Source organism: Procambarus clarkii, chromosome 94, assembly GCF_040958095.1.
Source record: "Procambarus clarkii isolate CNS0578487 chromosome 94, FALCON_Pclarkii_2.0, whole genome shotgun sequence".
Taxonomy (NCBI): Eukaryota; Metazoa; Arthropoda; class Malacostraca; order Decapoda; family Cambaridae; genus Procambarus; species Procambarus clarkii.
Window position 1 is genome coordinate 1,986,400 of NC_091243.1, and position 26,553 is coordinate 2,012,952.

Here is a 26,553-nt window from a genome sequence, read left to right on the forward strand (position 1 = left end):
CGTCACTTTACCAGTATTGACCGTCACTTCCACTAGTGTGGAGCGTCACTGCCACCAGTGTGGACCGTTGCACTGCCACCAATGTGGACCGTCACTGTAGCAGTGTGGATCGTCACAACGCCACCAGTTTTGACCGTCACACTTCAATCAGTGTGGACCGTCACACTGTCACAAGTAAGGATCGTCACACTGCCTCCAGTGAGGCCATTACATTGTCACCAGTGTAGACCGTCACACTGCCACTAGTGTGAGTCATCATACTGCCTCCAGTGAGCGCCGTCACACTACCACCAGTGAGGACCGTCACACTGCGACCAGTGTGACCCGTCACACTGCGACCAGTGTGACCCGTCACACTGTTTCCAGTGCGGACCGTCACAATACCACTAGTTTGGACCGTCACGGCCACCAGTTTGGACCGTCACATTACCAGTGTTGACCGTCACTGCCACCAGTGTGGACAGTTGCACTGCCACCAGTGTGGACCGTCACACTGCCACCAGTGTGGACCATCACAATGCCACCAGTGTGGGCCGTCACACTGCTACCAGTGTGGGCCGTCACACTGCCACAAGAGTCGGCCGTCACACTGCCACCAGTGTTGGCCGTCACACCGCCACCAGTGAGGACCGTCACACTGCCACCAGTGTGGGCCGTCACACTGCCACCAGTGTGGGCCGTCACACCGCCACCAGTGAGGACCGTCACACTGCCACCAGTGTGGGCTGTCACACTGCCACCAGTGTGGGCCGTCACACTGCCACCAGTGTGGACCGTCACTGTAATAGTGTGGACCGTCACTGCCTACAGTGTGGACCGTCACTCTGCCACCAGTGTGGACCGTCACTGTAATAGTGTGGACCGTCACACTGCCACCAGTGTGGACCGTCACACTGCCACCAGTGGTGGTAGTGTTCAGGCAAATAGCATCATTTGCCTCCACTTCAGAAGCACCTTCACACCGTTGAGGTCACATGTCTGCTCTTTACAAGACTTCACAGAGTTGTAAAGTAATTTTCAACTATATTTAACTTAACCTTAAGATTCTGGAGAGGTTGGGAATTCTTGAGACTTTCCTCTGGCGAGACTCGAATTCTTTCAATATTGAGGGCAGAGTTACTTTATTGGTTCTGATATCTAGGATCATGACACGGCTGTTGTGGTAGGCAAAGTGTGGCGGGCTGAGGCAGTAGCAGGCTTGTATGTGAATGGCTGAGGCAGTAGCAGGCTTGTATGTGAATGGCTGAGGCAGTAGCAGGCTTGGGTGTGGAGGGCTGAGGCAGTAGCAGGCTTGGATGTGAATGGCTGAGGCAGTAGCAGGCTTGGGTGTGAAGGGCTGAGGCAGTAGCAGGCTTGGGTGTGGTGGGCTGAGGCTGTAGCAGGCTTGGGTGTGAAGGGCTGAGGAAGTAGCATGGTCGGGTGTGAAGAGCTGAGGCAGTAGGAGGCTTGGGTGTGGTGGGCTGAGGCAGTAGCAGGCTTGAGTATGATAGGCTGAGGCAGAAGCAGGCTTGAGTATGATAGGCTGAGGAAGTAGCATGCTTGGATGTTAAGGGCTTAGGCAGTAGCAGGCTTGCGTGTGGTGAGCTTAGGCAGAAGCAGGCTTGAGTATGACAGGCTGAGGCAGTAGCAGGCTTGAGTATGACAGGCTGAGGCAGTAGCAGGCTTGCGTGTGGTGGGCTGAGGCAGTAGCAGGCTTGAGTGTGACAGGCTGAGGCAGTACCAGGCTTGTGTGTGGTGGGCTGAGGCAGTAGCAGGCTTGAGTGTGACAGGCTGAGGCAGTAGCAGGCTTGGGTGTGAAGGGCTGAGGCAGTAGCAGGCTTGGGTGTGAAGGGCTGAGGCAGTAGCAGGCTTCGGTGTGGAGGGCTGAGGCAGTAGCAGGCTTGTATGTGAATGGCTGAGGCAGTAGCAGGCTTGGGTGTGGAGGGCTGAGGCAGTAGCAGGCTTGTATGTGAATGGCTGAGGCAGTAGCAGGCTTGGGTGTGGAGGGCTGAGGCAGTAGCAGGCTTGTATGTGAATGGCTGAGGCAGTAGCAGGCTTGGGTGTGAATGGCTGAGGCAGTAGCAGGCTTGGGTGTGAAGGGCTGAGGCAGTAGCAGGCTTGGGTGTGAAGGGCTGAGGAAGTAGCATGGTCGGGTGTGAAGAGCTGAGGCAGTAGGAGGCTTGGGTGTGATGGGCTGAGGCAGTAGCAGGCTTGGGTATGAAGGACTGAGGAAGTAGCAGGCTTGGGTGTGTAGGGCTGAGGAAGTAGCATGCTTGGATGTTAAGGGCTTAGGCAGTAGCAGGCTTGCGTGTGGTGGGCTTAGGCAGAAGCAGGCTTGAGTATGATAGGCTGAGGCAGAAGCAGGCTTGAGTATGACAGGCTGAGGCAGTAGCAGGCTTGCGTGTGGTGGGCTGAGGCAGTAGCAGGCTTGCGTGTGGTGGGCTGAGGCAGTAGCAGGCTTGAGTGTGACAGGCTGAAGCAGTAGCAGGCTTGAGTGTGACAGGCTGAGGCAGTAGCAGGGTTGAGTGTGACAGGCTGAAGCAGTAGCAGGCTTGAGTGTGACAGGCTGGGGCAGTAGCAGGCTTGTATGTGAATGGCTGAGGCAGTAGCAGGCTTGGGTGTGGAGGGCTGAGGCAGTAGCAGGCTTGTATGTGAATGGCTGAGGCAGTAGCAGGCTTGGGTGTGAATGGCTGAGGCAGTAGCAGGCTTGGGTGTGAAGGGCTGAGGCAGTAGCAGGCTTGGGTGTGAAGGGCTGAGGAAGTAGCATGGTCGGGTGTGAAGAGCTGAGGCAGTAGGAGGCTTGGGTGTGATGGGCTGAGGCAGTAGCAGGCTTGGGTATGAAGGACTGAGGAAGTAGCAGGCTTGGGTGTGTAGGGCTGAGGAAGTAGCATGCTTGGATGTTAAGGGCTTAGGCAGTAGCAGGCTTGCGTGTGGTGGGCTTAGGCAGAAGCAGGCTTGAGTATGATAGGCTGAGGCAGAAGCAGGCTTGAGTATGACAGGCTGAGGCAGTAGCAGGCTTGCGTGTGGTGGGCTGAGGCAGTAGCAGGCTTGCGTGTGGTGGGCTGAGGCAGTAGCAGGCTTGAGTGTGACAGGCTGAAGCAGTAGCAGGCTTGAGTGTGACAGGCTGAGGCAGTAGCAGGGTTGAGTGTGACAGGCTGAAGCAGTAGCAGGCTTGAGTGTGACAGGCTGGGGCAGTAGCAGGCTTGCGTGTGGTGGGCTGAGGCAGTAGCAGGCTTGCGTGTGGTGGGCTGAGGCAGACGCAGGCTTGAGTATGACAGGCTGAGGCAGTAGCAGGCTTGCGTGTGGTGGGCTGAGGCAGTAGCAGGCTTGCGTGTGGTGGGCTGAGGCAGTAGCAGGCTTGCGTGTGGTGGGCTGAGGCAGTAGTAGGCTTGAGTGTGGTGGGCTGAGGCAGTAGCAGGCTTGCGTGTGGTGGGCTGAGGCAGTAGCAGGCTTGCGTGTGGTGGGCTGAGGCAGACGCAGGCTTGAGTATGACAGGCTGAGGCAGTAGCAGGCTTGCGTGTGGTGGGCTGAGGCAGTAGCAGGCTTGCGTGTGGTGGGCTGAGGCAGTAGCAGGCTTGCGTGTGGTGGGCTGAGGCAGTAGTAGGCTTGAGTGTGGTGGGCTGAGGCAGTAGCAGGCTTGCGTGTGGTGGGCTGAGGCAGTAGCAGGCTTGAGTGTGACAGGCTGAGGCAGTAGCAGGCTTGCGTGTGGTGGGCTGAGGCAGTAGCAGGCTTGAGTGTGACAGGCTGAGGCAGTACCAGGCTTGTGTGTGGTGGGCTGAGGCAGTAGCAGGCTTGAGTGTGACAGGCTGAGGCAGTAGCAGGCGAGTGTGTGGTGGGCTGAGGCAGTTTTTTTATTATAATTTTATAACAGACGTGGCCACACATTTACAATGCTAAGAAGCATATATACATTTTCTTCTGTCCTCCATGGACTGGGATAAAGAACTGTTGAATATATAATTCAAAGATTTATTGAACAGTCGACCTCAGAAGGTGATTGTAGTGCTTTGAAAATGCAAAATTATTCTACAAACATAAATACACAGATTTAGGTGTGTCCAACGTGAACAGTGTAGGAGGTGTCATTTAACGCAGCGTCATGTGCGTTTACAAAGGAGAAATGCAATATTCAGACGAGCTACCACAAACCCTGTATACAAATTCACACATATACCTATACATATCCACACATATAAATATACACACACATATATATATATATATATATATATATATATATATATATATATATATATATATATATATATATATATATATATATATATATGTCGTACCTAGTATCCAGAACGCACTTCTTTGCGTATTATGCTAGGTCCGATTTGCCTAATAAGCCAAGTTTTCCAGAATTAATATATTTTTTTATAATTATTACTGAATGAATTATAACTGAATTAATATATTAATATTAATATTTCCTGAATTAATATATATATATATATATATATATATATATATATATATATATATATATATACATTAATTATTATTATTATATATATATATATATATATATATTAATATATATATATATATATATATATATATATATATATATAACTATATATAACTATAAATATATATATATATATATATATATATATATATATATATATATATATATATATATATATATATATATAACTGAAAACTCACACCCCAGAAGTGACTCGAACCTATACTGCCAGGAGCAACGCAACTGGTATGTACAGGGACGCCTTAATCCGCTTGACCATCACGACCGGACATAAGGAAGTGATAGCCGAAGCTATTTGAACCACTTCCCCGCCGGCACTCAGATGGTAATCTTGGGCATAGCATTTTATCAAATCACCTCATTCTTTGGGGCAACACGTGAGGAACACAAATGCAAACAAGCCTGAATGGTCCCCAGGACTATATACAACTGAAAACTCACACCCCAGAAGTGACTCGAACCTATACTGCCAGGAGCAACGCAACTGGTATGTACAGGGACGCCTTAATCCGTTTAATAATTATAGGTTATATAATAATTATAGGAATGGTGGGTAGAGGCAGTAGTAGGCTTGGGAATTGTGGGCTGAGGCAGTAGCAGGCTTGGATATTGGTGGTTTAGGCAGTAGCAGGCTTGGATGTGGAAGTCTGAGGCAGTAGCAGGCTTGGGAATGGTGGGTAGAGGCAGTAGTAGGCTTGGGAATGGTGGGCTGAGGCAGTAGTAGGCATAGGTATTGGTGGTTTAGGCAGTAGCAGGCTTGTATATGGTAGGCTGAGGCAGTAGCAGGCTTGGGTGTGATTGGCTGAGGCAGTAGCAGGCTTGTATATGGTAGGCTGAAGCAGTAGCAGGCTTGGGTGTGATTGGCTGAGGCAGTAGCAGGCTTGTATATGGTAGGCTGAGGCAGTAGCAGGCTTGGGTGTGATTGACTGAAGCAGTAGCAGGCTTGTATATGGTAGGCTGAGGCAGTAGCAGGCTTGGGTGTGATTGGCTGAGGCAGTAGCAGGCTTGTATATGGTAGGCTGAGGCAGTAGCAGGCTTGGGTGTGATTGGCTGAAGCAGTAGCAGGCTTGTATATGGTAGGCTGAAGCAGTAGCAGGCTTGGGTGTGATTGGCTGAGGCAGTAGCAGGCTTGTATATGGTAGGCTGAGGCAGTAGCAGGCTTGGGTGTGATTGGCTGAGGCAGTAGCAGGCTTGTATATGGTAGGCTGAGGCAGTAGCAGGCTTGGGTGTGATTGGCTGAGGCAGTAGCAGGCTTGTATATGGTAGGCTGAGGCAGTAGCAGGCTTGTATATGGTAGTCTGAGGCAGTAGCAGGCTTGGGTGTGATTAGCTGAAGCAGTAGCAGGCTGGCGTACGGTGTGTTCTGGAAATAGTTATTATGGGATGTTCTCCTAATTCCCCTCTATGATGCTACTGACCTCTGTCAATCAATTTGCAAGTGATTCCCTATCTCCCTCTCACTATCTAGAAAACTTCTCCGGGACAAAAACTAAAATCAAATTTCAAAAGACAAACATTTATTACATGAAAACTATATATATATATATATATATATATATATATATATATATATATATATATATATATATATATATATATATATATATATATATATATATATATGCGAACAAGCCTGAATGGTCCCCAGGACAATATGCAACTGAAAACTCACACCCCAGAAGTGACTCGAACCCATACTCCCAGAAGCATATATCTACGGTCTTGTACATACCAGTTGCGTTGCTTCTGGGAGTATGGGTTCGAGTCACTTCTGGGGTATATATATATATATATATATATATATATATATATATATATATATATATATATATATATATATATATATATATATATATATATATATATATATATACTTCTGGGAGTATGGGTTCGAGTCACTTCTGGGGTATATATATATATATATATATATATATATATATATATATATATATATATATATATATATATATATATATATATATATATATATATATAAATATGTCGTACCTAGTAGCCAGAACGCACTTCTCGGCCTACTATGCAAGGCCCGATTTGCCTAATAAGCCAAGTTTTCCTGAATTATTATATTTTCTCAATTTTTTTTCTTATGAGATGATAAAGCTACCCATTTCATTATGTATGAGGTCAATATTTTTTTATTGGAGTTAAAATTAACGTAGATATATGACCAAACCTAACCAACCCTACCTAACCTAACCTAACCTAACCTATCTTTTTAGGTTAGGTTAGGTTAGGTAGCCGAAAAAGTTAGGTTAGGTTTGGTTAGGTAGGTTAGGTAGTCGAAAAACAATTAATTCATGAAAACTTGGCTTATTAGGCAAATCGGGCCTTGCATAGTAGGCAGAGAAGTGCGTTCTGGCTATTAGGTACGACATATGTCTATATATATATATATATATATATATATATATATATATATATATATGACCGAAAAAGTAAGATTAATAATTCTAACACGAATTTTCTCAATATTTCTTATGTTTCTTTTCACTGTCGATGGTAATTGAAAAATCAATTCTCCACAATTCATTTTTATTTCTAGTCTGACGCGACACTTCAACGCGTTTCGTAATAACTTATTACATTTTCAAAGATTTTAGTTTACACACACACAACTATAACCTGCAAACACTAAACAGAGCTCTACTATGCTATCATTTAAACAGCTTTCATCTTATATACCCGCATTTGGGTGAGGTGATATGTTACAACAGTTTTGGATGAGGTGAACAAAACTTTCAACACAAGACAGAACACGGTGTATTGGGTATAAATTGGGTAAATTAAAGAGAAGAATGGAAGTAACTGCAAAGGGCCTATTGGCCCATATTTCTTGATGCTTCTATATTGGTTCGAAGTCTTGAAGTGGGTAGAACATAGTTGTGCATTAATTGCTGTTGATTGCTGGAGTTGACTTTTTGATGTGTAGTGCCTCGCATATGTCAAGCCGCCTGCTATCGCTGTACCTATCGATGATTTCTCGATAGGTACAATCATCGATATATCAATGATTGTATCGATTGATTCTCGATAGGTACAATCATCGATGAATATCAATATATCAGAAATCATCGATAGGTACAATTGGCTGTTGATTGCTGACCTAATTTTTATAAGATGTTCATCCTCTGTTTGTGTTCTTTTCAGTCATAACGTACTGACGTTTAATTAATAAACTTCCTTTCCCTGACATTCTAATCTCTGGCTAGGTGTGTAGAGTAACTGTCACCTGGTAGACTCGCTTCACTAGGCTTCCTGGGGTTCATAACACAGTTCAGATCTGCGACACTCCATATTTATTGCTCGGTAGACATTATGTAAAGGTAAGGGAATTATCAGGGGAAAGCGTCAATCCATTAGGAGGCGTTCTGAAAAGCAACAGCCTGTTTTCGATCTAATGATCTTTTGCTGTTCGGAACTCTTTGTAAATATTTGTATACCTTCGTAAGCTATGTTGAGAAAATGACAAAACTCATCCTTGAGTATTATCAACCATCCACATATAGGGAGACTGAGAGACAGGTCGCCAGGTGAGTATTATCAACCATCCACATATAGGGAGACTGAGAGACAGGTCGCCAGGTGAGTATTATCAGCCATCCACATATAGGGAGACTGAGAGACAGGTCGCCAGGTGAGTATTATCAACCATCCACATATAGGGAGACTGAGAGACAGGTCGCCAGGTGAGTATTATCAACCATCCACATATAGGGAGACTGAGAGACAGGTCGCCAGGTGAGTATTATCAACCATCCACATATAGGGAGACTGAGAGACAGGTCGCCAGGTGACTCAGTAGACCTAGGGTCACATGAGTGGCTCAAGCGAGAGTCACACAAGTCCAAGAGTGAGTGGTTGAGAACAAATGTGTGGCTTTCTTTGGGTCAATAGACCTAACTCCAAGTTTTCTAAATAATATATATTTTATTTAAATTATCCTTGATATTTTATTGCTACTTCGAATATTCTTGTATCTATAGATTTGTCAAAAATATTAAAATGAAAAAATTATATAACTTCAAAAGCTTACGTTATCTGAATAATAAAAATTTGATAATAATTTGTATCTGGTAACAGAGCGTAGTTTGTTGAGGCATTCCGAACAACGTTCCATACCTTGCAGGTTATTTTGCAGCGGCTCTTGGGGTCAAGGTCCCCGCGGTCCGGTCTCTGACTAGGCCTCCTGGTTGATGGTCTAGTCAAGCAGGCTGTTGGAAGTGCCTGCTTGCAGCCTGACATATGAATCACAGCCTGCTTGATCAGAAATACTTTAGAGATGTTTATAGAGTTCTCTCTTGAACACTGCGAGGGGTCGGCCAGTTATGCCTCTTATGTGTAGTGGAAACGTGTTGAACAGTCTCGGGCCTCTGATGATGATAGAGTTCTCTCTCAGAGTACCTGTTGCACCTCTACTTTTCAACGGGGGGTATTTTGCACATCCTGCCATGCCTTCTGGTATCAGGTGGTGTTATTTCTGTGTGCAGGTTTGGGACCAGCCCCTCTAATATTTTCCACGTGTAGATTATTATGTATCTCTCCCGCCTGCGCTCAAGAGAATTCAGATTTAGACACTTTGCTCGGTCCCAATAAATTAGATGGTTTATTGAGTAGATTTTGATAGTGAAAGATCTCTGCACGCTCTCCAGGTCAGCAACTTCTCTAGTTTTGAAAGGGGCTGTCCTGGTGCAACAGTATTACACTCTAGAGAGCACTAGCGTCTTGAAAAGTATCATCTTCGGTATGACATTTCTTGCTTGAAAGGTTCTATTATCCAACCTGTCCTTTTTCTTCCAGTTGTGACGGATACTGTATTGTGTTCTAAAAAGGTAAAGTCTTCTGATAGAATTACAAATCCTTTACATTCCTTTCAAGTTCATATGAATGATTTGACTGTGTTTTGTTCGTGGTTTCCATTTTTATATTATAATTTTTGACATAGCACAAGAGATGGAACTAATCTTAATTAAACACATATTATTTTTTTTGGCCCATTAAAAGACCTGATTTACATCAGCTTGGTGGTTTACAGTGTCCTCTATGTTGTCTACTCTCATAAAAATCCGTCATCCTCAACGGATGGTGCGGTACTATAGTTTGAGTCTTGTCTATGTCCGATATGAGAATGAAAAAAGAGTACAGTACCCTTGGGGGGGATTAAGTTCTTCACCGTTGATGGTCCATATTTTACTTTGTTGACAATTACACACTGGATTCTGTTAGAAAATAACACCATAGTCCCATTTATCAAAGGATTTTACGAAATATGCGTATATTATGTGAGCGTTTTGATTTTTCCTTCTGTGGCATCTGAGGTAATGTCATAGCTGTCTAGTAATTGTAATAGGCAAGAGCGCCCTGTTCTAAAACCGTGTTGACCACGTTTATATAGACGTTGTGATTCCATGTGGTTTGTGATTTTAATTCTTATCACTCAAAGGATTTTATGATGTGTGATGTTAGTGCTATTTGGCCCTATAGTCTCTTGCCTCTGCTTTATTCCCTCCTTTATGGGGTTGTACTATCTTTGCTGTTTTAGTGTGTCAGTGATAACACCAGTATCTAAGCTTCGTCTCCAAAATTTTTTTAGGGCCTCAGATAGTGATTTTGTTTACAGTTCTTGATGAATATGGAGTTCCAGTAATCAAGGCCTGGTGCAGTGTATAAGCATATTGCCTATTATAGTGCATAGTGTCTACTTAATAGTCAATAGTGAATAGAGAGTGCATATGGCTACCTCAAAATCAAGGAGTTAGGATGACATCAGATAGATGATTTGATGCTGGTATTACGTTCATGAAGAATGACAATTGGTAATCAAAACGAAGTGTGTTTAAGGACTCACTGAAAACGGAATCGTAATGTTGCTTCAGTATTTCGCTCATTTCATTGTTGTCCTCGGTGAAAGTTCCATCACCCTTGTGCAGGCGCTCAATACCAGATGTAGATTTTGTTCTAGATTTTGCATAAGAAAAAAAAGTATTTCGTATTTCTCTCTATTTCGCTGATGATCTTTACCTCTCTCTGCATCTCGTGAATTGTATATGATTCTTGTAACTTTAGTTCAATCGTTTCTATTTTCTTAGCCTTTCTTTCGGTCATGAGATAGAGTGGGGCGTTCAAGTTGCTGATTTCTCCTCCTGTAGAATTTGGTACTGGCTGCACAGAATCACTTACCATGTGCAACGTGAATGTGTAGAAGTTTAAATTAGAGGTAAACATGAAGCGAGGGTACAAACTCACACATGGTCAAATAGTGCTCTCGTTACTCGCAGAAAGTGTTTCCGCCTGAAGCATGAGGATACAATGGTCCCCTGAAACATAAACAAACAATGAACCTCAGAAGCATAAGCAATCAAGGGTCCCTTGAAGCACGAACAAACAGTGGTCCCCTGAAGACCATTCAGGGGAAACAGTGGCCCCCTGAAGAACGAGCAAAAACTTTTCCTATAAAGCATGAGCAAACAGTGGTCCCCTGAAGCATGAGTATACAGTGGTCCCCTGAAGCATGAGTATACAGTGGTCCCCTGAAGCATGAGTATACAGTGGTCCCCTGAAGCATGAACAAACAGTGGTCCCCTGAAGCATGAGTATACAGTGGTCCCCTGAAGCATGAGTATACAGTGGTCCCCTGAAGCATGAACAAACAGTGGTCCCTGAAGCATGAGTATACAGTGGTCCCCTGAAGCATGAACAAACAGTGGTCCCCTGAAGCATGAACAAACAGTGGTCCCCCTGAAGCATGAGCAAACAGTGGTCCCCTGAAGCATGAACAAACAGGGGTCCCCTGAAGCATGAACAAACAGTGGTCCCTGAAGCATGAGTAAACAGGGGTCCCCTGAAGCATGAACAAACAGTGGTCCCTGAAGCATGAGTATACAGTGGTCCCCTGAAGCATGAACAAACAGTGGTCCCCTGAAGCATGAACAAACAGTGGTCCCCCTGAAGCATGAGCAAACAGTGGTCCCCTGAAGCATGAACAAACAGTGGTCCCCTGAAGCATGAGTATACAGGGGTCCCCTGAAGCATGAACAAACAGTGGTCCCTGAAGCATGAGTATACAGTGGTCCCCTGAAGCATGAACAAACAGTGGTCCCCTGAAGCATGAGCAAACAGTTGTCCCCTGAAGCATGAACAAACAGTGGTCCCCCTGAAGAATGAACAGTCTTCCGCCTGATTTTCCTCCAAGCAAACCAGCGTTGTAACTTCTTGCTTCCGGGTTCTCTGTGATCAATAATATCCACCATTTTGAATTTTGAAATACAAATGGATCCATTTTGAATACATTATGGTTGAACAGATTTTTATGTATATGGCAGATTGTTTGATTTTCGACTATTTGTATGAACACGCCCCGTGAACGACCCTATATTAGTCTGGTGCAGGATCTCCTTCACTTGGGGAGCCGGGCTGCGATATCCTACCTCACCTAAGCCAGCCTCAGGGACAATGAAACTTTTGTTGGACCTAAACTTGAACCACTGAAGACAATAGTTTGATAAAATAGCATTGCAATATATATTAAAGGTAATAGAATGGTGTCTTACTCTGTCTCTCCTCTTGGCCAATCACGTTCTTGGATATATTTCAGGGTAACTCTGACAACCAATTGAACAGTTAAGGATTTATCACATCGTTGATTGTGCTCTTATCGACCCTTTGTAATGAGACAGATATATATTATTTTATACATCACCTGTAATGTTACCGCTGCAAACAATATATGTTTGTACCTTACCCTACCTAGCCTAGCAGTTACCATGCGTTGGTCCAAGTGGTCTAGGTTCCCGTGGCCCGGTCTCAGACCAGGCCTCCTGCTTGATCGTCTGGTCAAACAGGCTGTTGGACGTGGCGGCTCGCAGCCTGACATATGAATCACAGTCTGGATGATCAGAAATACTTTGGAGTTGTTTATCGAGTTTTCTCTTGAGCACTGCGAGGGGTCGGCCAGTTATGCCCCTTATGTGTTGTAAAAGAGTGTTGAACAGTCTTGGGCCTCAAATGGTGATAAAGTTTTCTTTCAGAGTACCTAATCCACCTCTGCTGTGCAGAAACCCCCCCGCCCCCTCCCCTTGTTAACCGGGGTATTCTGCACATCCAGCCATGCCTTCTGGTCTCGTGTGGTGTTATTTAAGTGGGCAGGGTTGGGGCCAGCCCCAATAATATTTTATGTTTTAATAATTATGTATCTCTCCCGCACGCGCTCTAGAGAATACAGATTTAGGCATTTTTGTCGGTCCCAATAGTTTTGATGTTTTACTGAGTGGATTCTAGCAGTAAAGGATCTCTGCATGTTCTCCAGGTCAGTAACTTTTCCAGCTTTGAAAGAGGCTGTCATTGTGCAACAGTATTTCACTAGAAAGCACTAGTGTCTTCAAAAGTATCATTATTGGTACGACATCTCTTGTTTGAAAAGTTCTTGTTATGCAGTCTATTATATTTCATGCAGTTGTGACGGCTACTTTGTGTTCTTAAAAAGTAAGGACTTCTGCCATAATTACACCCAAATCGCGTACGTTGCTTTTACGTTCAATGACTGTTTGACTGCGTTTTTGTACATTCTTTTTTTAATATTTAATTTTTCCCTACCAAAGGAGCTGGAACACCAACATATACATATTATCTGTGGTCCATTGAAAGACCTGATGTACATCAGTTTGGAGGTTTGCTGTGTCCTCTGTGTTGTCTACTCTCATAAAAACTGGCAGTGTCATCTGCAAAGGTTGATATGGTATATAGATTGTGTCCTTGTCTGAATGAAAGAGTACTGGATCATGGACAGTACTCTGGGGGACTGAGCTCTTCACGGTTGATGGTCCACATTTTATTTTGTTAACAATTTTACACTGTTACTTCACATGTATAAAACAATACAAAAAGAATTGTTTTAAAGTCTTATTTTACATAAACCCAACAAACTAAAATATACAAGGTTGAGAGAATTGTTGATCAGCCAGAATATATTATATTCTTTATTTTAGAATCTTTTCTCCACTTTAAGACTTCATGTAATGATGTGACGGGTTCTGAATATAGGAAAATAATCTCGGATCTTTTCATTTTTGTATGTACACAAGACTTTTGTACGTACACAAGACTTTTGTACAGTCACAAGACTTTTGTACGTACACAAGACTTTTGTACGTACACAAGACTTTTGTAGTCACAAGACTTTTGTATGCGCTCTGGGGAACCGACCTGTGAGATTTATATTTATTTGATTTATATGAATTTATATAGAATTCATATTTACGTTAATTTATATATTTCGATAGCAATTTGTATGATGTTTATACAGTTTATACTGTATTTCTGCAAATTCTCACAGATCGACTCCTTTACACATTAAGGGGGGGGGGGTTATATTGTTTATATATGCAGTCAATCAAACTACAGTATTTAACTACATATATTAGTAAATAAAATTAGAAGGCCTTATCTTATATGGTTGATTTTGTCCAAGACAACCAGTAGGAACACGGATGAACAAGCCAGTCGATCCACCGTGTGGGTGTGGCTGGCCCTAAACTAGTGTACTGGAATAATAGGATTAATTCTTGCTTCCTCTTTAATTGTTCCTGTTAAAGGGCACTTGCAATAACAGCTGTAATCCTATATATATGACAGCTATAACAGAGAAAATATTGCCTATTTAAATACAGATATGAGAATATTACTCACTCCGAATTGGTCGCTTTCGTGTGATCTAATTGGAAATAATCCTATCTACCTAACATTACTGGCCAGGAATGACTAGATAAGATTTCAGAAAGACACTTCTCTTGTCTAGATGATGACTGCTTGTTGATGACGAAAGAAGCACTAATATACTCTCCATATCACTTCGTCCAAATGAGAATTAGGAGCTGTTCTGCTCCAGCGACCTGTTGTCTTAACAACAATGGCTGACTGCTCCCTCCTCCACTGACGCCCTGGCTCTCTTTGTCCAGATGTCAACAAATGATAGAAAGGTCACATTTACTCTATTTTGGTACTGATAATTAAGTTAATTCAAGTGAAATGTTTTTATGATGTTAACAGTCCAAAGACTGCTGTATTAAGAGAAATTCCCAGCCAAATAGCTGGCTAATTTAATAGCGACATGGCAATGATATCTCCGTTTGAAAATTCCACTGCGCCACGTTTTCTCTGATTGAATTTATATATACAACTCAGCCGCAATATTATCGGCCTATTGTATTGAATATTAGTAAATGGTGTCTGGTTTTCCAACACCTACACAAGACTTTTGTACGTACACAAGACTTTTGTACGTACACAAGACTTTTGTACGTACACAAGACTTTTGTACGTACACAAGACTTTTGTACGTACACAAGACTTATGTACGTACACAAGACTTATGTACGTACACAAGATTTTTGTACGTACACAAGACTTTGAAGGATAAAAGGAATGGGTCAATTTGTATTCAATACGTATTTCAGATTTTCATACATATAGCAAAATGCTTAATTTTTTTAACTAGGAATTCCAAAAGAATAATAATCAGAACTATAAACTCCGGAACTATAAATACCAGAACTATAAACTCCAGAACTATAAATACCAGAACAATAAACTCCAGAACTATAAATATCAGAACAATAAACTCCAGAACTATAAACTCAAGAACTATAAATACCAGAACAATAAACTCCAGAACTATAGACTCCAGATCTATAAACTCTAGAAGTATAAATTCCAGAACTAAAAGATCAAGAACTATAGACTCCAGAACTATGAACTCCAGAACTGTGAACTTTAGAGCTGGGAACTCCAGAACTATGAACTCCAGAATTATGAAATCCAGAACTGTGAACTCCAGAACTGTGAACTTTAGAACTGTGAACTCCAGAACTGAGAACTCCAGAATTATGAAATCCAGAACAGTAAACTCCAGAACTTCCAAGACTCAGAACAAGTACTCTTGTTTGACTCGGTATTTTCCCTTTAACTTGTTTCCATTTGCTATCCTCAGAGGCCCCAGACTGTTCAACACGCTTCCACTACACATAAGGGGCATAACTGGCCGACCCCTCACAGTGTTCAAGAGAGAACTGGATAAGCACCTCCAAAGGATATCTGATCAACCAGGCTGTGACTCATACGTCAGGCTGCGAGCAGCCGCGTCTAACAGCCTGGTTGATCAGTACAGCAACCAGGAGGCCTGGTCGGCGACCGGGCCGCGGGGACGCTAAGCCCCGGAAGCACCTCAAGGTAACCTCAAGGTATCCTTGTGATGAAAAATTTCAATTCTCATTTATTATTTTTCAATTTCATGTTACGCTGAAACAGACCGATGTCTGCTCATCTCGCCAGTAAGAGAAACATTGCATTCTCTTTATTGGTTTAGATAACAGCATTACCGAGCTGTGAGACGGAAGAAGAGCCCAGAGCAGCTGTCAGCTCTCTCATGGAGGCGGGATTTCCCGGAGAAATTTCACGAAGAATTATATTGAATTATATCAGTATAAATTTTTTTTTTTAGAACTCGAATATATAGAATTGGAATTAATTCAATTTATTTTACTAGACATTCGATTGTGGATTTTTTAGGAGGAATATTATTTGCCAATGAGAGAGAATACACAGTTCTTATTTTGTCCTGCTTTGTGGGAGTGCATTGTCCTCCTGAGATGTGTGGGAGTATATTGTGTCCTGCTGAGATGTGTGGGAGTATATTGTGTCCTCCTGAGATGTGTGGGAGTATATTGTGTCCTGCTGAGATGTGTGGGAGTATATTGTGTCCTGCTGAGATGTGTGGGAGTATATTGTGTCCTGCTGAGATGTGTGGGAGTATATTGTGTCCTGCTGAGATGTGTGGGAGTATATTGTGTCCTCCTGAGATGTGTGGGAGGGCATTGTGTCCTGCTGAGATGTGTGGGAGAGCATTGTGTCCTGCTGAGATGTGTAGGAGGGCATTGTGTCCTGCTGAGATGTGTGGGAGGGCATTGTGTCCTGCTGAGATGTGTGGGAGGGCATTGTGTCCTGCTGAGATGTGTGGGAGTGCATTGTCCTCCTGAGATGTGTGGGAGTATATTGTGTCCTGCTGAGATGTGTGGGAGGGCATTGTGTCCTGCTGAGATGTGTGGGAGTGCATTGTCCTCCTGAGATGTGTGGGAGAGCATTGTGTCCTGCTGAGATGTGTAGGAGGGCATTGTGTCCTGCTGAGATGTGTGGGAGGGCATTGTGTCCTGCTGAGATGTGTGGGAGGGCATTGTGTCCTGCTGAGATGTGTGGGAGGGCATTGTGTCCTGCTGAGATGTGTGGGAGGGCATTGTGTCCTGCTGAGATGTGTGGGAGGGCATTGTGTCCTGCTGAGATGTGTAGGAGGGCATTGTGTCCTGCTGAGATGTGTGGGAGGGCATTGTGTCCTGCTGAGATGTGTGGGAGTGCATTGTCCTCCTGAGATGTGTGGGAGTATATTGTGTCCTGCTGTGATGTGTGGGAGTACATTGTGTCCTCCTGAGATGTGTGGGAGTATATTGTGTCCTGCTGAGATGTGTGGGAGTATATTGTGTCCTGCTGTGATGTGTGGGAGTATATTGTGTCCTGCTGTGATGCGTGGGAGTATATTGTGTCCTGCTGAGATGTGTGGGAGTACATTGTGTCCTGCTGAGATGTGTGGGAGTATATTGTGTCCTGCTGAGATGTGTGGGAGTACATTGTGTCCTGCTGAGATGTGTGGGAGTACATTGTGTCCTGCTGAGATGTGTGGGAGTACATTGTGTCCTGCTGAGATGTGTGGGAGTATATTGTGTCCTGCTGAGATGTGTGGGAGTACATTGTGTCCTGCTGAGATGTGTGGGAGAGCATTGTGTCCTGCTGAGATGTGTGGGAGTATATTGTGTCCTGCTGAGATGTGTGAGAGTGCATTGTGTCCTCCTGAGATGTGTGGGAGTGCATTGTGTCCTCCTGAGATGTGTGAGAGTGCATTGTGTCCTCCTGAGATGTGTGGGAGTATATTGTGTCCTGCTGAGATGTGTGGGAGAGCATTGTGTCCTGCTGAGATGTGTGGGAGAGCATTGTGTCCTGCTGAGATGTGTGGGAGTGCATTGTGTCCTGCTGAGATGTGTGGGAGTGCATTGTGTCCTGCTGAGATGTGTAGGAGGGTATTGTGTCCTGCTGAGATGTGTGGGAGAGCATTGTGTCCTGCTGAGATGTGTGGGAGTGCATTGTGTCCTGCTGAGATGTGTGGGAGTATATTGTGTCCTCCTGAGATGTGTTGGAGTACATTGTGTCCTGCTGAGATGTGTGGGAGTGCATTGTGTCCTGCTGAGATGTGTGGGAGTATATTGTGTCCTCCTGAGATGTGTGGGAGGGCATTGTGTCCTGCTGAGATGTGTGGGAGGGCATTGTGTCCTACTGAGATGTGTGGGAGGGCATTGTGTCCTGCTGAGATGTGTGGGAGAGCATTGTGTCCTGCTGAGATGTGTGGGAGAGCATTGTGTCCTCCTGAGATGTGTGGGAGAGCATTGTGTCCTGCTGAGATGTGTGGGAGAGCATTGTGTCCTGCTGAGATGTGTGGGAGAGCATTGTGTCCTGCTGAGATGTGTGGGAGAGCATTGTGTCCTGCTGAGATGTGTAGGAGGGCATTGTGTCCTCCTGAGATGTGTGGGAGAGCATTGTGTCCTGCTGAGATGTGTGGGAGAGCATTGTGTCCTGCTGAGATGTGTGGGAGAGCATTGTGTCCTGCTGAGATGTGTGGGAGGGCATTGTGTCCTGCTGAGATGTGTGGGAGAGCATTGTGTCCTGCTGAGATGTGTAGGAGGGCATTGTGTCCTGCTGAGATGTGTGGGAGGGCATTGTGTCCTGCTGAGATGTGTAGGAGGGCATTGTGTCCTCCTGAGATGTGTGGGAGAGCATTGTGTCCTGCTGAGATGTGTGGGAGTACATTGTGTCCTGCTGAGATGTGTTGGAGTATATTGTGTCCTGCTGAGATGTGTGGGAGTACATTGTGTCCTGCTGAGATGTGTAGGAGGGCACTGTGTCCTCCTGAGATGTGTGGGAGTATATTGTGTCCTGCTGTGATGTGTGGGAGAGCATTGTGTCCTGCTGAGATGTGTGGGAGGGCATTGTGTCCTGCGGTGATGTGTGGGAGAGCATTGTGTCCGGCTGTGATGTGTAGGAGGGCATTGTGTCCTGCTGAGATGTGTGGGAGAGCATTGTGTCCTGCTGAGATGTGTGGGAGTATATCGTGTCCTGCTGAGATGTGTAGGAGGGCATTGAGTCCCGCTGAGATGTGTGGGAGTATATCGTGTCCTGCTGAGATGTGTGGGAGTATATCGTGTCCTGCTGAGATGTGTAGGAGGGCATTGTGTCCTGCGGTGATGTGTGGGAGTAGATTGTGTCCTGCTGAGATGTGTGGGAGGGCATTGTGTCCTGTTGAGATGTGTGGGAGTATATTGTGTCCTGCTGTGATGTGTGGGAGTATATTGTGTCCTGCTGAGATGTGTGGGAGGGCATTGTGTCCTGCTGAGATGTGTGGGAGTATATTGTGTCCTGCTGTGATGTGTGGGAGTATATTGTGTCCTGCTGAGATGTGTGGGAGGGCATTGTGTCCTGCTGAGATGTGTGGGAGAGCATAGTGTCCTGCTGAGATGTGTGGGAGAGCATTGTGTCCTCCTGAGATGTGTGGGAGAGCATTGTGTCCTGCTGAGATGTGTGGGAGAGCATTGTGTCCTGCTGAGATGTGTGGGAGAGCATAGTGTCCTGCTGAGATGTGTGGGAGAGCATTGTGTCCTGCTTAGATGTGTGGGAGGGCATTGTGTCCTGCTGAGATGTGTGGGAGGGCATTGTGTCCTGCTGAGATGTGTAGGAGGGCATTGTGTCCTGCTGAGATGTGTGGGAGGGCATTGTGTCCTGCTGAGATGTGTAGGAGGGCATTGTGTCCTCCTGAGATGTATGAGAGTGCATTGTGTCCTGCTGAGATGTGTGGGAGTATATTGTGTCCTGCTGAGATGTGTGGGAGTGCATTGTGTCCTGCTGAGATGTGTGGGAGGGCATTGTGTCCTGCTGAGATGTGTGGGAGTATATTGTGTCCCGCTGAGATGTGTGGGAGTATATTGTGTCCTGCTGAGATGTGTGGGAGTATATTGTGTCCTGCTGAGATGTGTGGGAGTACATTGTGTCCTCCTGAGATGTGTGGGAGTACATTGTGTCCTCCTGAGATGTGTGGGAGTATATTGTGTCCTGCTGAGATGTGTGGGAGTATATTGTGTCCTGCTGAGATGTATGAGAGTGCATTGTGTCCTGCTGAGATGTGTGGGAGTATATTGTGTCCTGCTGAGATGTGTGGGAGTATATTGTGTCCTGCTGAGATGTGTGGGAGTATATTGTGTCCTGCTGAGATGTGTGGGAGTACATTGTGTCCTCCTGAGATGTGTGGGAGTATATTGTGTCCTGCTGAGATGTGTGGGAGTACATTGTGTCCTGCTGAGATGTGTGGGAGTACATTGTGTCCTGCTGTGATGTGTGGGAGTATATTGTGTCCTGCTGTGATGTGTGGGAGTATATTGTGTCCTGCTGAGATGTGTGGGAGTACATTGTGTCCTCCTGAGATGTGTGGGAGTATATTGTGTCCTGCTGTGATGTGTGGGAGTATATTGTGTCCTGCTGAGATGTGTGGGAGAGCATTGTGTCCTGCTGAGATGTGTGGGAGTACATTGTGTCCTCCTGAGATGTGTGGGAGAGCATTGTGTCCTGCTGTGATGTGTGGGAGTGCATTGTGTCCTGCTGAGATGTGTGGGAGTATATTGTGTCCTGCTGAGATGTGTGAGAGTGCATTGTGTCCTCCTGAGATGTGTGGGAGTATATTGTGTCCTCCTGAGATGTGTGGGAGTGCATTGTGTCCTCCTGAGATGTGTGGGAGAGCATTGTGTCCTCCTGAGATGTGTGGGAGTATATCGTGTCCTGCTGAGATGTGTAGGAGGGCATTGTGTCCTGCGGTGATGTGTGGGAGTATATTGTGTCCTGCTGAGATGTGTGGGAGGGCATTGTGTCCTGTTGAGATGTGTGGGAGTATATTGTGTCCTGCTGTGATGTGTGGGAGTATATTGTGTCCTCCTGAGATGTGTGGGAGTGCATTGTGTCCTCCTGAGATGTGTGGGAGAGCATTGTGTCCTGCTGTGATGTGTGGGAGTGCATTGTGTCCTGCTGAGATGTGTGGGAGTATATTGTGTCCTCCTGAGATGTGTGGGAGTATATTGTGTCCTCCTGAGATGTGTTGGAGTATATTGTGTCCTCCTGAGATGTGTGGGAGTGCATTGTGTCCTGCTGAGATGTGTGGGAGTATATCGTGTCCTGCTGAGATGTGTAGGAGGGCATTGAGTCCCGCTGAGATGTGTGGGAGTATATCGTGTCCTGCTGAGATGTGTGGGAGTATATCGTGTCCTGCTGAGATGTGTAGGAGGGCATTGTGTCCTGCGGTGATGTGTGGGAGTATATTGTGTCCTGCTGAGATGTGTGGGAGGGCATTGTGTCCTGTTGAGATGTGTGGGAGTATATTGTGTCCTGCTGTGATGTGTGGGAGTATATTGTGTCCTGCTGAGATGTGTGGGAGGGCATTGTGTCCTGCTGAGATGTGTGGGAGTATATTGTGTCCTGCTGTGATGTGTGGGAGTATATTGTGTCCTGCTGAGATGTGTGGGAGGGCATTGTGTCCTGCTGAGATGTGTGGGAGAGCATAGTGTCCTGCTGAGATGTGTGGGAGAGCATTGTGTCCTCCTGAGATGTGTGGGAGAGCATTGTGTCCTGCTGAGATGTGTGGGAGAGCATTGTGTCCTGCTGAGATGTGTGGGAGAGCATAGTGTCCTGCTGAGATGTGTGGGAGAGCATTGTGTCCTGCTTAGATGTGTGGGAGGGCATTGTGTCCTGCTGAGATGTGTGGGAGGGCATTGTGTCCTGCTGAGATGTGTAGGAGGGCATTGTGTCCTGCTGAGATGTGTGGGAGGGCATTGTGTCCTGCTGAGATGTGTAGGAGGGCATTGTGTCCTCCTGAGATGTATGAGAGTGCATTGTGTCCTGCTGAGATGTGTGTGAGTATATTGTGTCCTGCTGAGATGTGTGGGAGTGCATTGTGTCCTGCTGAGATGTGTGGGAGGGCATTGTGTCCTGCTGAGATGTGTGGGAGTATATTGTGTCCCGCTGAGATGTGTGGGAGTATATTGTGTCCTGCTGAGATGTGTGGGAGTACATTGTGTCCTCCTGAGATGTGTGGGAGTACATTGTGTCCTCCTGAGATGTGTGGGAGTATATTGTGTCCTGCTGAGATGTGTGGGAGTATATTGTGTCCTGCTGAGATGTATGAGAGTGCATTGTGTCCTGCTGAGATGTGTGGGAGTATATTGTGTCCTGCTGAGATGTGTGGGAGTATATTGTGTCCTGCTGAGATGTGTGGGAGTATATTGTGTCCTGCTGAGATGTGTGGGAGTACATTGTGTCCTCCTGAGATGTGTGGGAGTATATTGTGTCCTGCTGAGATGTGTGGGAGTACATTGTGTCCTGCTGAGATGTGTGGGAGTACATTGTGTCCTGCTGTGATGTGTGGGAGTATATTGTGTCCTGCTGTGATGTGTGGGAGTATATTGTGTCCTGCTGAGATGTGTGGGAGTACATTGTGTCCTCCTGAGATGTGTGGGAGTATATTGTGTCCTGCTGTGATGTGTGGGAGTATATTGTGTCCTGCTGAGATGTGTGGGAGAGCATTGTGTCCTGCTGAGATGTGTGGGAGTACATTGTGTCCTGCTGAGATGTGTGGGAGAGCATTGTGTCCTGCTGTGATGTGTGGGAGTGCATTGTGTCCTGCTGAGATGTGTGGGAGTATATTGTGTCCTGCTGAGATGTGTGAGAGTGCATTGTGTCCTCCTGAGATGTGTGGGAGTATATTGTGTCCTCCTGAGATGTGTGGGAGTGCATTGTGTCCTCCTGAGATGTGTGGGAGAGCATTGTGTCCTGCTGTGATGTGTGGGAGTGCATTGTGTCCTGCTGAGATGTGTGGGAGTATATTGTGTCCTCCTGAGATGTGTGGGAGTATATTGTGTCCTCCTGAGATGTGTTGGAGTATATTGTGTCCTCCTGAGATGTGTGGGAGTGCATTGTGTCCTGCTGAGATGTGTGGGAGTACATTGTGTCCTGCTGAGATGTGTAGGCGGGCATTGTGTAGTATTGTGTAATACTGGGTGTTAGGACTACCACCACTCTCCTCACACACTGCCTACTGTTGTGTTATACCAACAGTGCCACTACTGTACTCACACACTGCCTACTGCTGTGTTATACCAACAGTGCCACTACTGTACTCACACACTGCCTACTGCTGTGTTATACCAACAGTGCCACTACTGTACTCACACACTGCCTACTGTTGTGTTATACCAACAGTGCCACTACTGTACTCACACACTGCCTACTGCTGTGTTATACCAACAGTGCCACTACTGTACTCACACACTGCCCACTGCTGTGTTATACCAACAGTGCCACAACTGTACTCACACACTGCCCACTGCTGTGTTATACCAACAGTGCCACTACTGTACTCACACACTGCCCACTGCTGTGTTATACCAACAGTGCCACTACTGTACTCACACACTGCCTACTGCTGTGTTATACCAACAGTGCCACTACTGTACTCACACACTGCCTACTGCTGTGTTATACCAACAGTGCCACTACTGTACTCACACACTGCCTACTGTTGTGTTATACCAACAGTGCCACTACTGTACTCACACACTGCCTACTGCTGTGTTATACCAACAGTACCACAACTGTACTCACACACTGCCTACTGTTGTGTTATACCAACAGTGCCACTACTGTACTCACTCACTGCCTACTGCTGTGTTATACCAACAGTGCCACAACTGTACTCACTCACTGCCTACTGTTGTGTTATACCAACAGTGCCACAACTGTACTCACTCACTGCCTACTGCTGTGTTATACCAACAGTGCCACAACTGTACTCACTCACTGCCTACTGCTGTGTTATACCAACAGTACCACAACTGTACTCACACACTGCCTACTGTTGTGTTATACCAACAGTGCCACAACTGTACTCACTCACTGCCTACTGCTGTGTTATACCAACAGTGCCACAACTGTACTCACTCACTGCCTACTGTTGTGTTATACCAACAGTGCCACTACTGTACTCACACACTGCCTTCTGCTGTGTTATACCAACAGTGCCACAACTGTACTCACACACTTATCACTGCTGTGCTGTACCAACACTTCTACCACTGTCCTCACTCAAAACCCACTGCTGTGTTGTACCAACACTTCTACCACTGTCCTCACTTCCTACCGCGGAATTGTGCCAACATTACCACCATTGTCCTCACACACTGCCTAATGCTGTGTTGTACCAACACTACCATAACTTTCCTCACACCCTGCCTACTGCTGTGTTTGTACTAGCACCACCACTCCTCACTTAAAATGAGTGCCTCTGTGATTGTTAATTTGTGACTGTGTTCCTAGTGCCACAGTCTACCTCATCTTCCTCCTGTTGCTAGTGCCACAGTCTACCTCATCTTCCTCCTGTTGCTAGTGCCACAGTCTACCTCATCTTCCTCTTACTCCTGTTGCTAGTGCCACAGTCTACCTCATCTTCCTCTTACTCCTGTTGCTAGTGCCACAGACTACCACAGCTTCCTCTTACTCCTGTTACTAGTGCCACAGTCTACCTCATCTTCCTCTTACTCCTGTTGCTAGTGCCACAGACTACCACAGCTTCCTCTTACTCCTGTTACTAGTGCCACAGACTACCACAGCTTCCTCTTACTCCTGTTGCTAGTGCCACAGACTACCACAGCTTCCTCTTACTCCTGTTGCTAGTGCCACAGACTACCACAGCTACCTCTTACTCCTGTTACTAGTGCCACAGACTACCACAGCTTCCTCTTACTCCTGTTGCTAGTGCCACAGACTACCACAGCTTCCTCTTACTCCTGTTGCTAGTGCCACAGACTACCACAGCTTCCTCTTACTCCTGTTGCTAGTGCCACAGACTACCACAACTTCGTCTTACTCCTGTTACTAGTGCCACAGACTACCCAACTTCCTCTTACTCCTGTTGCTAGTGCCACAGTCTACCTCATCTTCCTCCTGTTGCTAGTGCCACAGACTACCCAACTTCCTCTTACTCCTGTTGCTAGTGCCACAGTCTACCTCATCTTCCTCCTGTTGCTAGTGCCACAGACTACCACAGCTTCCTCTTACTCCTGTTGCTAGTGCCACAGTCTACCTCATCTTCCTCCTGTTGCTAGTGCCACAGACTACCCCAACTTCCTCTTACTCATGTTGCTAGTGCCACAGACTACCCCAACTTCCTCTTACTCCTGTTGCTAGTGCCACAGACTACCACAGCTTCCTCTTACTCCTGTTACTAGTGCCACAGACTACCACAGCTTCCTCTTACTCCTGTTGCTAGTGCCACAGACTACCCAACTTCCTCTTACTCCTGTTGCTAGTGCCACAGACTACCACAGCTTCCTCTTACTCCTGTTACTAGTGCCACAGACTACCCCAACTTCCTCTTACTCCTGTTGCTAGTGCCACAGACTACCCAACTTCCTCTTACTCCTGTTGCTAGTGCCACAGACTACCACAGCTTCCTCTTACTCCTGTTACTAGTGCCACAGACTACCCCAACTTCCTCTTACTCCTGTTGCTAGTGCCACAGTCTACCTCATCTTCCTCCTGTTGTTAGTGCCACAGACTACCCAACTTCCTCTTACTCCTGTTGCTAGTGCCACAGTCTACCTCATCTTCCTCCTGTTGCTAGTGCCACAGACTACCCAACTTCCTCTTACTCCTGTTGCTAGTGCCACAGACTACCCCAACTTCCTCTTACTCCTGTTGCTAGTGCCACAGTCTACCTCATCTTCCTCCTGTTGCTAGTGCCACAGACTACCCCAACTTCCTCTTACTCCTGTTGCTAGTGCCACAGACTACCCCAACTTCCTCTTACTCCTGTTGCTAGTGCCACAGACTACCACAGCTTCCTCTTACTCCTGTTGCTAGTGCCACAGACTACCACAGCTTCCTCTTACTCCTGTTACTAGTGCCACAGACTACCACAGCTTCCTCTTACTCCTGTTGCTAGTGCCACAGACTACCACAGCTTCCTCTTACTCCTGTTACTAGTGCCACAGACTACCACAGCTTCCTCTTACTCCTGTTGCTAGTGCCACAGTCTACCACAGCTTCCTCTTACTCCTGTTACTAGTGCCACAGACTACCACAGCTTCCTCCTACTCCTGTTGCTAGTGCCACAGACTACCACAGCTTCCTCCTATTCTTGTTGCTGCGTTGGTTGAATAATGTAAACATTGTTCAGGTGGTCTTCGGCACTATAATTCTGAGCTTGAGTTTCTGCAGATAGTGACCTAACTCTGTGTCTTTTACTTGCAGGTGTTGCAACTGGTGTTGTAGCAGGTGTTGCCGCTGGTGTTGCTCCAGGTGTTGCAGCAGGTGAGAACAGATGTGGAGACTGGATAATTGAAGGAGTCGGCAGCGATTGTAGTGAGAAGCGACCGGTATAGTTGTAAGATCTGGTAGCTGTTAATTATAGTAAACTGGCTCCAGTAATGCTGACAATTGGACTCTGGTAATTTTAGGATCTTGATATACATAATCCCAAGAAACGGACAATGATAACAAAAACGGGAAGTTTGGAGCAGTAACAAGTAAACTTTTGTAGTGGTCAGAACGACACACACCCAACCCGGACTCCTCGGGGTCCATGACGTTGATGTGGTTCTCAGAGACAAGTCCCGTGAGATGGACCTCTTCAGTGTGGCTCAGTTATGACTGGAGTTTCCTAAATAAGGGCGATACTAAGCAATGAGATCCTTGATTATACCTGAATGGGGTTGTGGGAGTTCTTCTACTCCCTCAAGCCCGGCCCGGGGCCAGGCTTGTGAGATCTTGGCCTCCCACGAGTGACACGTTAGCCTAAATGTGATCAACGAACACCGTAAATGGTTCATGAAAATAGTATAGTAATTCTCTCGTTGGTTACTTATGATGATAAATACA

The 26,553-nt window shown here is 45.8% G+C and overlaps 1 protein-coding gene across 1 annotated transcript; it reads right to left on the reverse strand.

Moving 5' to 3' along the window:
• Positions 1 to 426: 426 nt before the first annotated feature.
• Positions 427 to 22,653, reverse strand: LOC138359953 (mucin-22-like). Its single transcript, XM_069319828.1, has 2 exons — positions 18,392 to 22,653; positions 427 to 757 (listed from the first exon to the last, which is right to left on the reverse strand). The coding sequence occupies exons 1-2, from the start codon at positions 22,651 to 22,653 to the stop codon at positions 427 to 429; spliced, it is 4,593 nt and encodes a 1,530-aa protein (XP_069175929.1).
• Positions 22,654 to 26,553: the final 3,900 nt, after the last annotated feature.

Bases quoted from the DNA above. Each gene is read 5' to 3' on its own strand.
- LOC138359953 (XM_069319828.1), bottom strand. From the start codon at position 22,653: ATGCCCGCCTACACATCTCAGCAGGACACAATGTACTCCCACACATCT. The intron at 758-18,391 runs GTACTCCCACAC...CACTGGTGGCAG, and splicing joins ACATCTCAGCAGGACACAAT to TGTGACGGCCCACACTGGTG.